General features: G+C 39.7%; 2 protein-coding genes across 2 annotated transcripts in view; both read right to left on the reverse strand.

Moving 5' to 3' along the window:
- Window positions 1-14,403, reverse strand: part of LOC129723523 (tubby-related protein 4) — a 92,359-nt gene that overhangs the window by 33,928 nt on the left and 44,028 nt on the right. The gene's annotated exons all lie outside the window — the stretch shown is intronic.
- LOC129723528 (uncharacterized) overlaps window positions 95-14,403 on the reverse strand; it is a 33,741-nt gene continuing 19,432 nt past the window's right edge. Inside the window, exon 4 of the mRNA XM_055677815.1 lies at window positions 95-132. Coding sequence (XP_055533790.1) covers window positions 110-132 — 23 coding nt within the window. The 3' untranslated portion in view covers window positions 95-109. The remainder of the gene's footprint in view (window positions 133-14,403) is intronic.

Raw genomic sequence — 14,403 nt, forward strand, 5'->3', positions numbered from 1 at the left:
ATGCACGAAAATTCATCATGGACAGCAGCTTCGGGGAATCCAGTTCAGCATTCAAAATCTTGGCGATAAATACAGCCTGCTGTAACTTACGGCGCACACTGGGGCAGCCTCATACAAAAGCTCGGACAAAACCTAAAATTTTTTTTTCGGAATTAGGTTCAAAATCGATATTTTGTAGAAACTAGAATGCCTACAGACCAAGAATCAAGCATAGGTTGTAAAGAATTCGCATGTTTTAGTACATCGTGAAGTAGGAGAAGTTGGGGTTTAGCATTTCATAAAACCAAAAAAAAAAATTTCGAACATCTTTACCAACCTACAAAATGCAGGAGCTCCCAAATAATAATGATATTATGCCTGAAACATCTTCAATATGAGTTAAATTTAAAGAAAAAACTTAGATAGCTGAGTATATCCTACTATACCACGATTGAGCACAACGTTTCACGCAGATAAAAAAACCCAATTTTTCACTAATTTCAAACATTTGAAAAAATGATTTATCAGCGAGTACCCACTCTATATTCTTCTCAAATTTAAAGATGCCAGTCTCAGCTATTCAAAAAATCCAACTTTAGCTGCCACTTTTTGCCTATTCAAAAGTTATTCGATTTTTGGTACAGCATTATTTTAAGTATAAATCATGCGTTTCGCGGCAGCTTTCTATGACGACATCACATTTTAACAAAATCGTGAAGCGCACATCCAAAAATCCAGCAGAGTTGAAACCATACAAGATGTATTAAACGGTATGTTGGTTATATCTGACCCCTTTTTCGTCCAGTTTAAGAACAAACATCGATTCAACTGATACCCGCAAAACAAAAAAAGCGGTCGTGAAACTCCTTTACGTTGAAAATGATATGGAAGACGATGAATTAATGTTTCTGTTGTCTATCCAAATTCAATCATTTTGTAATATATCATTAATCATGATCAATACGTTTAGAATGTGTATGTGTATGTGTGTGAAATAAGTGACTTAAACTTTTTATGCATGACTCAAACAATTAAATGACCCTAACAACTGATCCAAGAACACAGAATTGCTTAGACTTGAACTTGAGTAGCAAAAAGAATTTCAAAAGTAGCAAAAAGAACTTTCAAAATTGAGCGATCTAGATCAAACAGTAATCCAGGCATGTTGTACATGAATGTACTAGGAATCCTGCTAAAAAATTCGCCTGAAAATGTCAAACCTTCTTGTTTTGACATTCTAGATAAAAAAAGTACTCTGGATCAAAACATGATGTGCAAAATGGTAAATCGTTTATAGTTGATCAACTTCGCGTGATACTTGTGACCTCTATTCCTTTCCGACCGAGCCCACACAATTGTGTAGGTAAAAAATGACGGATAACAAAACTTAAATCAAAGTAATTCCTATATGAAAACACTTGCTTGCTTCAGTTTCTTATTTTTCGTAGCAGCTGCGATTTTAACACTAGCTTTGTGAGCAATAAAACAATGAATAAGACTTTCAAAAAGTGAAAGAGAAGGTTTAGTTTAAGTCACCTTCTATCTACGCATTCATATGGACCCGGTCGGAAAGGGCTATAACATGAATCAAAAAAGTTATTGGGCTTATTTTTTTAAACAAAGTGATTTAGATAAGTATAAACTGATCTAGACCAAACATTGAAGATAGATCACAATCATTCGAACAACTTTGCCGAAGACACCAATATTCTATGATTTGAATTTGAGCAGTTATGGGGTTTTGTTTTGTAAACAATAAAATTAGTTCTATCTCGTTAACAGTCAATCCTACAATTTTGAAGTTTTCGACAACTTTATATCAATTGATGATATGAACAACTTTTCTGAAGAAACAAAATGGCTAGCACCATTTATTCAGAAGATAGATGACAGCGCCATCTGTAGGAAGAAAATTGAAGCTACTCCAACATATTTTCATAGAGATATTTTTATGCTGTACAACATTGCCGAAGACATAAACACTGTGGAAACAACCATTTAGAAGTTATGAGGTTTTGTCCCACCAACATACCAATCTGCCCCACTGTGCGGCGGCGTTCTAGAGTGTCGAGTCCAAGTAGATGACAGCGGTTCGGATAGGGTGGTAGGTTTGCAGGATCACGCCAAGGTAAATCTCTCAGGGCTAGTCGAATGAATCGTCTTTGTACACGTTCAAGGCGCAGGTTCCATGACAGCTGGTGTGGAGTCCACACCACACTATCGTTTTCAAGTAAGGGGCGCACTACGAACAATACAGTGCTTTCATACAGTGAGGGTCCACGCCCAACTTTAGCGATAAATTCCAATTGCCTACTTGCTTTCGGAATAACTGCAGCGCGATGTTTATCAAAAGTAAGCTTCCGGTCAAGAATAACTCCAAGATCAGTTACGCAATCGACTCTCCGCAGCACTTCCCCATCGACAGTATAGTTAAATTTCCCAAATCAACCGTAAACAGCGTACTGAAACGATTCAATAAAACTCTAACGCTTGATCGCGCTAATCAAAGCAACCGCAGAAGTGGAACGATTGACAAGCAGCTACAATTGAAAGTCTGCAGAGCAGTTTAGACGAACTTGTTCTCGGCACCGTACAGCACTGTTCGACGAATCTGTCGGCGTGAAGGCCTGCGGTCGCACCACGCCAGCAAGCACCTCAACAGGACCCTCAAGCAGGATCTCGTTGCAAAACGCCACTCGAGAATGCTGTATTAGAAAGACTTAAGCAAATTCGACGGCTATATTTTAATGAACGATAAGACATATGTAAAAATGGATTTCGCGTAGCTCCCGGGACAAAAAATCTATATGTCCAATCGCAAGGGTGATGTTTCCAAGCAGTTTAAATCTGTGTTCGCTGACGGGATCGCTCGGAAGCTGATGGTGTGGCAGGGGATCTGTAGCTGTGGCAACCAAACCAAGGTTTTTATCACCGGATCAATCTGAAATGGTCAGGTGGACAAAGAACAGTGCCTCCAGAAGCGGATTTTGCTGTTCAACCAATCACTGACGGGAAGTCATGGATTGGTACAAGGATAATCGAATTGACATCATCAAAAAAACTACCAACTCTCCAAATTGCTCAGATTTTCAACCAATTAAAAAATATTGGGCGATAATCAAGAGTAAGTTGAAGAAAGGTGGCAGAACGATGAAAAAAACCAGCTGATTTACTTAGATGGCGGAAGAAAATTGCGGATCGAGTTGACAGTTCCGCTGTGCAGAAGATGATGGGCGTAAATTCATCTGAAATTCAGACGAATATTTTTTATGGTATTTTTTCTTTAAAGGTCAACAAATTTCCTGCAAAATTATTCTTCAAGATTTTTCAAGTGTTTTTTGACGAAGATATGTCCCATTTTATACGACCAAATATTAAATACGAAGGAATAATAACATGCATTCTGCATTGACCTTCTTTTCAACTGTTAAGCGATTCAACCCACTTTAATCAACAAACTTTAAAAGATCTTTTAAGGTGTTGCTCGTGTTTTTGTAAAAGCCGACTGTATGTGCCACTTTTTTTTGTTCTGATGATTTTTCATTTAGTCAAGATTGCGTTCATTTTTAATACCCCATTCTTTAAATTCTTCAGGATCTTGAGCTTGAGAGCATGAGCTTGAGCTTGATTGATCACCACCGGTTGCCACTTCGTTAATGACCAGGATCGATCGGAATAGTACATCGAATTTATCAATTATTGCTTGGGATTTAGCTTATTCGTGGTGCATCTCCAATGATCCCTGCTTGCTGATCAGTACCGACGCCTGCCGGTCCAGAACGTAGATCAAAGGAAAGAAGGAAAGGAAAGTTAGCTCGATACTAGTTGCTACTAAAGGCCGGATATACTCCTTCACACTCCACAAGCATCACGGGAAAGCGGGAGTTTTGTGTTAGTTGTTTGTCACGTTTCTTTTTCGATCGCGAGAGAGCGACGACGCGTGTCCTACGTCACCATTTCATACAACCCCTAGGGCTGTATATCTTGTAGTATTTTTATTCATAACCTTTCTTTTCTCTGTGTGGACTCATCACTGTGATCAGAGATATTTGTTCTAATGTGATATTGTCCAGATGATTTCTGTACCCCGCACTTCATATTATTGGCAGTACCACTATTGAAATAAGTGACACGTTCATTCTTTATATCAATATTTTTGTGTGAGTTCTACGCTCCCGTTCGAGCTTACTTCTCTACTATATCGAGCCTCTATCCATACTAGCAATACCAGCTATTTACAATTCCCTGGAGAGTGACTTCACCTAATGTTCCTCTTTGGCCAGGTTTATTCTAAGAAGGACTTATTTTTTCAAGAGGAAGAAGTCTTATCGAAAACTCGTTTCTTCTGCCAACACCGGGTTACAATCACAATTCCCTGAAGAAGCTCTTAATGCTAAACCTCTGGCCTGCTTTATTATGGGTAGGACTCATCTTTTGTCGAAAGAAAGGAATCTTATCGAAACCTCGTTCCTCCCTCCAATAATACGCCATAATTACAACTCTCTGAAGAGATCAATTATACGCTACTCGGTCCAGTTTTATTATCAAAGGGACTTATTTCTGTTTGGATGAAAAATTAACAGGGATACTGTAGAATTCGGCATGAAGGAAAGGTATGTGATGGGGAGTCAAAGCTTGCGTGAGTATCAGCAGGCGCGCACCGACACGCAAAAACTCTTTTGTATCGCTACGAATGTAAAAAAGTACGCGAGTTCCTGCTAGCGGGTAGGAGTACTCGAAATTTTCTCGACTAGAAGGAGTGCTTGGAAAATTGTGCTTGAAAACGAAAATGCTTTTTTCATCAACCCGGTCTAATGCAAAACCAGCCAAAACAAACCGCTACCGAAGTAGTCCGATACCCTATTATTTCTTTGTCCCTCTGCAACCATCGCAAAGCATCTTGAAATAACAGTTATTGTCTTCGGTTGGTCGTTCTCGCGAGTAGGGGAGTAGGTACACATGAGCAGAGCAGACGGGAGTGTGTGCGTAAGATCTCGGGAGTAAAGGCGAGCATGAAAGCGAAAAAGAACGAGAAATAGATTGAATGGAGAATTCTCCGATGTGTGATAGCGGCAGCAACGAGAACCTCACATAAGGTGTTACGTGCTCCTTACGAGCAAGACTAACAACACTGAGTGGAGCTAAGAGCAGGTGCATGCCCTCTCATGCATAATATAATGGGATTGATTCTGATTTAACACTGCTTAAGCATCAAAGAAGTATCATCAAATGACGTGATGTACTGCTAATTTCAAATGACACGCTGAAAAAAAGAAAGAGTCGTACTTTGCGTCAGTCCTTCCGTCAATTGAAACCAAGGGACTGACAAGGTAGCTTTCTGGAATAACGAGTACCTATCTAATTCTGTACCATGTATCAGAAAATCACATTATATACCATCACAGTTTGTTTCACTTCATCTTGGGACAAAATGAAGATATTTAATATCATTTAAAACATCAAATAATAAACCAAACCCTCAATAAATGGCTTAAAAACATTGAAAATGATTCGAAGAATTCCAGTTGAAAAGTTGATAGTTTATCCGAATCAACATGAGATAAGGGTAAATTGGCAGACAGGTCATCACCGTGTTGAATTTCATTTTTAAATATGCTTCGAAAACATAGAGCCCTGTCAACAACTCGTTCCTAGAAAATTTTTCTATAAAACTAATAGTTTCTGAGCTATGAATCATAGCCTATGGTACTTTTAATAATAAGTTTGCTGAAATACATGTCCCTCAAGGAAAACTACTCTAGAATCTAGAAAATACTCAGTTTGCAAGTCGAATACGTATACAAAGTTGTATTAAAATAAAAAAAGTCGTAACTGACATTTTCATCTTTCTTGACGTTGTTAATATTTTCTCTTTTTTAAGCATTCTTAACTTTTGATTGAACTGCTACTGTTGATGTTAATAAATTTGTTTTTAATATCTTCGGTGTTGGTGCATAGCATAGTCAAAAAATACCTTTTTTAATTTTAGTTTTATCGCAATACATATATCTTCTGCTTTCGATGCTTCAACAAGCCCCTGTGTTCTGTGCTAATAAAATAAACTATTGGTAGAGGTTTAAAATTTTTGTTTGTGAGAATGTCGAAACATCAATCGTAATAAATCGTTCGAAATATTTGCACTAAATCAACAAAAAAAAAAAATCATCATGAATACTGTGTGAAATGTTGTTAACACCAGCATATTTTCGTTCGTCGCTTCAAGTCATCGGTGGAATTAATGTATGCCACTTCGTTTTTTTGCGAAACGATTTGCTTGCTTGCGTGTTTCATGCTAATCCAACTTTCATGCAACATTCAGTCGGATTTTTCCAACGTGGCCGCCACAGAATAATCCTGACGAACGGTTTAGTATTTTACAACACGGATTCACCGTTCTAGTGTGTTTTTTTTTATTCTTTGTGTCATCACGATTTTTATAGTGGACGCATCTCGTGCGAGCGAGAAAAGATGGGACTGTGATGACTTGGAATAAATTGGATATTTTTCCAATGACTAGTACTTATTTTTACGTACAATATTCTGTAGAATTCGCGGCGGTTCTTTGTCGAAAGTTTTATTGTTTAAAGACTTGTCGGCTGTTTGTTTTTTTGCGTGACTCACGCCACACACACAGGTCGCAATTTCCAATCGGATGATTGCAACGGTTCGCGACGGATCCTCTTAACGCAAACATGCAAAATGACTTTGTTTCTGTTGCTTAGTCAATACGGGCCCCAAATGGTGTGAGTTCGCATTTAAAGCTTGTTTTTGGCGTGAAGAGGAACTTTACCCGAGAAAAGTGATATTTTTTACTGTAGAATTCTGTTCAACAATTGCTAAAAACAACTCGCAGTACGTATGCATCTTATATGCATACGAAGAATGAATAAACCGCAGACCAGTGAGCATACAAATAGAATTTTACATACAGGAATCATAATTGGATTTTCTTGTTTGCTTGAGAAAATGAAAGGGTGGTTCTTGGAAACATGCACTGTATCAAAAGCTCGTCCATACAAAAAAAAACTATCTAGGTACCTCTTTCGTGAACACAATTTCTGAGCAAACCGTGAAACAAAAACTCGAAAATAGAGAGCCACCCCGCCAACACTTCAGCTTGGTTTGTTCCTGTAACGTTTCATACTGGCCGCGATGCCCTAGGGCGCCGGAGGCCAGAATTGCAATTTTAAAAATGTAATAAATATCGATTGCTCTATCTTTTTTTTTTTGCTACAGTCCCCCTCGCTAGGGCAGAACCTAGCTTGTCTGCGGGCTCACCTTCTACCCATATGCATGCATGATGGCGACGACGGCGCGGCGTCGGCAGCACGCCCACTATTACGTGAGTAGTGTAAAACCCGATTAAAAATACATCCGTCAAACCGGATATGACACACTGATGATGGCTGCACAACAGGTCATCATCGTCACCCGGCAGATCCCGTGGCTTGGCACTGGCAATCTTTCACACAGTTAGCAAGTGAACTAATATATGCAAATTCTAGCCGAGATAAATTGCAGCCAAAGCACGACTAGTTTTGCGGGTGGTGCAAATTGCATTCCGATTTGTGATCATGGCTCCAAGCTGGCTCTACCATGTGTCATATTGCGATACTGTTAGCGCCAGCTGGTGGTTTGGAAACGATCCAGCAGACTTGCCTCTCAGTAACGGCTGGTGCGGTCATAACCGTTAAAAGTTTTCCTGCGAATGAAGCATCATAATCAGTGCGCATTCAGGCAAACTTTTGCTACCGATTCTGCCAGGGAAGATACGGTTCCGTAAGCGGTAGTGAGAAATACCACACCAGTAAGTTTCTAATGAAAAAATATTGCAATGCATGCTTTCAACCGGTTTATCACTATTGATATTTGATAGAGCTCCAAATTTTTTTGTAGTTTGATATGATAATATTACTTCTCCCTCGTGTATCGATTAAAATGATTTCGCTTTGATCTTCTGCCGACAAACAAAAAATAACCATTTAGCTCTAACCTCCGCTGGCACTTGGTTGAAATTCGATCCGAAAGTGATTTCCCGCACTTCCCTCAACGGCAGTCGCATCAAAGGATCTGCCATATCCCTGATTAGAGCGGACGACTGGATGGAAGAAAGCAAAGTCCCTTCCCCTTTGCGAGACGGACTTCGATTGGCTTCGCCAATGCATCATGACTCACAAAGAAAAGTTCTCCTGTCTGAAGAAAAATATTCCATAGATTTAAAATTTCCGGATGTGAATTGAACCTGAAATTGGAGCGGCACAAAACAAAGGCGCAAATTTTGCTTCCAAGGGTGACGGCGGGCGCCCAACGGACTGGATTTTTCTAAGTCATATTTTTGCCTTGTTTCCTCCAACCGTGCAGGGCCGTCCGTAGGGTTGCTCGAAATGTGCGGTTCGCTTTGAGAGGCATGTTTACCATCCCCTTTGGAACGCTCTTTTGTGGTTGTAGCGAATGTACGGAAGAGGGGGAAATATGTGTCCATCGTATGACCCCCATCTGTCGCATCGCAGTCAAGACAAACGGCAGCCGGGATTTGAGATATGGCCCAAGAAGGAGAAAGCTATTCCGCTTCACCATCATCGTTTTGCTGCGTCTATAATGGTGCCAATGACAATAGCATGTTCGTTCGATCATAGTCCATGAAACGACAATTGACCTACAAAGGAATATGACCTTTTTCGGGTTTTCTGGAAGCGAAGGTCGGTTCGTGTCAACTAGAGTTTTTTTTTATTTATTGAAAATGATAGTTTATCACCCATGTCTTAAAAATACTGAAAAAGGTTATTGAAGTTGTTCTAAAAAAACTTTGGAAAAATCTTCAACTAAATGTCTTTTGTAACGATTAAATTTGCAAAATTAACGGCGATCGATTGCATGGCTTCGAAGAATTGGTTTGCCTCTTTACCGTATCCACTGCCAACAGGAAATCGTGTTGGTAATATTTAACACATAGAAATGCCAGTTACGTAAAGTTTTTTTGTTGCACAAGAACTCCTGATTGCAGCAGCAGTTATTATTATCACTTTGAACATACAACTTTGCTTCCATTTGTTTGTAATTATTTTCCCGAAATTCTATTATCATAATTGTAGTATGACAGGAATCGATTTCCAAATCCTTACAAGGCTATCTTTATCTATACCATACATACAGACTCGAAGAAGCCCACACTCACCCAACAAACCTTGACAGTAGCCCTTCTCGGAACGTGTGATATTTGATAGCGAAAGAAACGTGAACAATGCGATACCTAAGATCACTGCCTGGCGGTGCTATTTTTAGTCACATTTCATGCGTCAAATTAAAAGTAAATTTACGTCAATCAGTCACGCCGTAGACGGACGGCAGATACTTTTTCCCCCGTTTGACAAGAAGCTTTTGCACCTGAGCCGACGACCGGTTTTTGTTCTGAAGGAGACCGGAAACTTCAGCCGCAGCGGTCGGTTTGGGAGCGAAAATGGCCGGCTAGAGAAAAGGGGAAAATTAAGCCTTAAGCTGTTGGAAAGAAAAAACGAGTTGAGGCCTAAGTTTTGATCCTTGTGGTTTGTACATTTTTGCTTATGGTTGGACATTCATGTGGGTTACGAACGGGGAATGCGGTCTAAAATTCAAAATAAAATAAAGGTAGTCCTGAAAGCTTTTTATGGTCCCAGCTGGGTTGAGTCGAGATAAGATAAAGGAAAAAAGTTATTTATCTACTGTTGATAAAATAAAATAACTCACACACTGAGAAAAAGGCATCAGTTAACAACTAAAAATCTTACTAGTTTAAAGGAATGCAAGGGGGGATTGTCGGCTGGAATGTCAAATCCCTAACTAACCACGCCCCAAGTTAGAGGTTAGTCTCTGTGTTGAAATATATACAGTCACCGAGAAGATATCACAACAATAAGGCTTTGACAGCCTCGGCTCTGTCGGAAGATGTTACTTAATCTGCACATTAGAATTTTAAATTTTGGCGAAACACGTGGCGTAGATAAAAAGCGACCGCCTTTCGTTTGGCAAAGTGTTTCTTCGGTTCGGAGTGCTGCTGCCTTCTGTGGGGGACGTACAAAAAAGAACAGTAAATGTCCTTACTGCTTTTACGGAATGTGGCGTTTTTTTATTGGGAAAAGAGCAGACTAATTGGTGTCATAAGGTTGTCTGTAATGGGTAAAGTTCCGACCAGTTTTATGTCACTATCGGCAGGGTTTCGCTTCTTTACTAATTCTACTTTGGAATTAAAGGAGGTGGGAGTAATTTGGTTAGTTGTACCATTGAGTAACAATATCTGTTTTACGTATGTCGAAAAACGTTTCAGATGTTGTTATTGTTTGATGGGAAGTTGTTTATCGACGGATTACCGGTAAATTATTCGTCTAGGTTAGGCTTTTTGTGATTAATTCCACTGGCTGCGAAATAAAATAAACTCGAGTTTTTGTTTAAACAAATCTTAACTATTATATTTCAAGTCACATAAAAGGCTAAAACTGATAACTAACTTTGTAGAAGCATTCTATTATGCATATTGTAGCTAAATAGAATTTCCCATTGAAATGGTTTCTCCATAGACAGCGGATCCAAAAACAGGCAAAACTAAATAGAAGGGCACAAAAGGCAGAATAACAAAAAACAGAGAAAAAAGCAGAAAAACAAAATAACTCGCTAATGGTTACATTTTTTCTGAATTTTTTTAATGTAGAACCGCGTTTGTTTAGCCTGACACAGAGGGGTGTTAGTTGAAAATCTATTGACAGAAAGGGGACGAAGTTTGTCTGTTCTTAAATGCTCTCCGATTTCCTTCAATCTTGCAGCAATCGATTGGATTGGATCCGCCCAAATGCAGAAAAATGTTGTTTGATTATGTGAACTATTGTACTAAAGCTATTATCAAGCCTTGAACTATTGTCAAGCCTTGTTCAAACGAAAATTACGTCCTTTGATTGGTCGCTTGCTGGCTTTCCCGAAAAAGGTCGACAGAATAGATTAGTATAGTATACCTCGTTAGTCGGGAGCAGGAGAAAAAATGCACTAGGCGATGACAGTTTTTTGATGACATCCGAGAGCGTCCCTCTATGACAGTAGTTGTATTGGCAAAATTGCCGCCGTCTAGTTCCCCATGCACGAATGTTTTTTTTCTTTGCTGTTCACCTTATTCCCATGTCGACGATAGCATGTATAACATTCGGTATGCGATACACACATCCTTCAAAGCACAGCCGCTCTATTGCCGAATTTGCTTTTTTTGCACGAAGGTTGTTGCTAGGTGCCGAGCAGTCCTTGCGCTTCTTCTTCCCACAGCATTTTTTAACAGCTGTCACACGACATTCATCATAGGCAAATAAAAAAAGAGAGGGAAAATGTCTCCGGTGGATTCGGGCTGTTACCGAAACGCGCTGTTTATGAAGTGCGGACACGAACGTCTGTATAAAGAACAGCTTCTTCTCTTTTCTACATTCGCAATCCCGAAGACATCCTTCATATAATATCGAATCGACACACGGAGTCCATTTTTCGTTTCTTTTTGTGATGCTCTGTTGCTAACACGTTCTCAATGTGACTACCGGACTGCACGCGTGGAAAGGTATCACGAACAAACAGCAACAGAAAACATATCCTCAGAACCATGCTTGTCTTTTCTCCTCAGAAAACTTCTAGAGTGCAGGAGAACATTTTGCACTGCGAAAACAACTGCTCTCACACTAAGAAGCAAATCAACGCACATGCTAGAAGAGAACGACAGATGATTTTTATCTGGTGAGCTTCCTGAAAACACCGCGGTGAAAACTAAAATCTCTCTCTTGCGAGACAAAAAACTATGGTGTACTTTCTCAAAGCCTGTTGGTCACACGGCCGAAACCTGTATGGTCCAATCGACGGCTTCGAGAGTTAAAACGACAAAGGGCAGCTGCACTTCGTAACTACGTCAGACGACGAAACGCAATGACTAAGTTGTCGTTCACCACTGCGAGTAGACATTACAAAACTTACAATCGCTTTCTCTACGCTCAACACGTGCTACGTACCCAATCACAGCTCAAACGAAATCCAAAACGCTTTTGGTCATTTGTAAACAGTAAGCGGAAAGAAAGTGGGCTTCCTTCCAGCATGTTTCTTGGAAATGACAATGACAGTGCTGACACGCTTGATGGTATTGGTTTTTTATTTCGGAAACATTTCTCGAGCATATTTACTTCCTCTTCTGCAAATACAGCTCAAAGACAGAGTGCCCTTCGCGACGTTCCTCACAACGTTGTAAACCTTAGTAATATTTGCTTCACAGATGAGGATGTTCTCGAGGCCACACAGAAACTAAAACCTTCTTCTTAAGCTGGGGCTGACGGTATTCCAGCTATTATTTTAAAAAGATGTGCCTTCGCGCTTTGTGTTCCGCTATGAATAATTTTTAATAAATCGCTATCACTAGGGGTTTTTCCTGATTGCTGGAAGAAGTCAGCTATGTTTCCAGTTTATAAAAGAGGCAACAAACACGATATAGTGAACTACAGGGGAATAACTTCGCTATCGGCTGGGTCGAAATTATTCGAAATTCTTTCGGGCAACGTTTTATCTCGTGAATTTTAGTCATATATGTCGACGGCCCAACATGGTTTTTACCCAGGTAGATCGACTACGACTAATTTACTTGAGTTTTCATCGCATTGTATAAAAAACATAGAGAAGGGGCTGCAAGCGGATACCATCTATACAGATCTGAGAGCAGCGTTCGACCGTGTTGATCACAATATTCTGTTGGCTAAAATTGAACGTCTTGGTGCATCACATCACTTCACTAAGTGGTTAAAATCGTACCTTGTAGACCGAACACTGTTTATTAAACTAGACAACACAGAGTCAGATAGCTTCGTTAACCTGTCGGGTGTTCCTCAAGGAAACAATCTCGGACCACTGCTTTTTAACCTTTTTTTCAATGATGTTTGTTTCGTCATCCCACCTGGCAGTAAACTCATCTATGCTGATGATTTAAAACTATTTCGTATCATTCGCTCCACAGCGGACTGCAAAGAATTGCAACGGTACCTTGATGAATTCTCTAATTGGTGTACCCGTAATTTGCTGATAATAAGTGTTTCCAAATGCTCCGTAATTTCATTCACCCGAAAATTGGAGCCATTACCTTGGAATTATAGTATATCTGGAGAAACTCTTAAGAGAGTGTCTGTGATAAAAGATTTGGGCGTACTGCTTGACTCATAGCTTTCCTTCAAGCATCACTATTCTCATATCATTGCACAAGCGAACAAAAACCTCGGCTTTATGATGAGAATCGCCAAAGAGTTCACTGACCCGTTTTGCTTGCTATCGCTATATGTCTCACTAGCTCGATCTATTTTGGAAACATCAGCCATAATATGGAGTCCTTGCACTGATATCTGGACCAACCGGATTGAATCAGTTCAAGCCAAGTTCCTTCGTTTTGCTCTGTGATCTCTTCCTTGGCGTGATCCTGTCCAATTACCGCCCTATGCCAGTCGATGTCGCTTACTTGGCATTGACACACTAGCAAAAAGAAGAGACGTATTCAGGGCCGTATTTGTAGGAAAACTGTTAACTGGCGAAACTGACGCTCCAAACATCCTTTCTGAAATCAACATAAATGTGCCCTATAGAAATTTAGGAATGCGAAACTTTCTGCGCCTCTCATTTCATCGTACAGCATATGGTCAAAACGAACCCATCAGGGCGATATGTGACGTCTTTAATAACGTATTTGACTCATTTGACTTCAATGTATCAAGTGTTACTTTCAAAAATAGGCTTAAGCGAATATTATAATTTGTTAGCATTAGGTTCGAATTTCTGTCAGAGATAAGTTAAGTAGTTTCATGTGTCATCTGCAATAATAGTATGCTGTATTGTTGTTAGACTTAATTTAAAGCATGTAATACTCGATCAAAAGACGGTGGGGTTTTTACGCGCATTTGGGTGTTTCGCAAGGAATTTCCCAAATGGGTTTTTCCCCAACCTCCCCTAAATTATATTAAGACCAAAAAGGTCAGATGATATAACTAAATAAATACAAATACAAATACAAATACATCTCATCGGTAGAGGGCTTCGGCCTTATTTTAGCAATAACAAAAGCAAACATTCTGTGCTGGATCCTAACAATCAAAAACTGCAGCGACCGTCTAATTCACCAAGTGTGAGAATAGCTTTTACAGTGTGTGTTGTCGGAGTGCCTTATTCCCCACAGCACAACGGTTGCGAGCAGCATTTCCGAATTCGAATAGCAAAAAAGGGCAGTCTGCAAACGGCAACTGAACAAGTAATTGAAGATTGATCATTTTTTTCAGTCACTCCAGTCAGTGATGTCGTGTTTTTTTATGTGAATTAAAAGCCGATAGTCCTCCAACAGCTCTTTTGTACGAAAATTCAAAAATATTACTACTTATTTAAAATGTTAGAACGCCTTTACAAAGG

Source organism: Wyeomyia smithii, chromosome 1 (assembly GCF_029784165.1).
Source record: "Wyeomyia smithii strain HCP4-BCI-WySm-NY-G18 chromosome 1, ASM2978416v1, whole genome shotgun sequence".
Lineage (NCBI taxonomy): Eukaryota > Metazoa > Arthropoda > Insecta > Diptera > Culicidae > Wyeomyia > Wyeomyia smithii.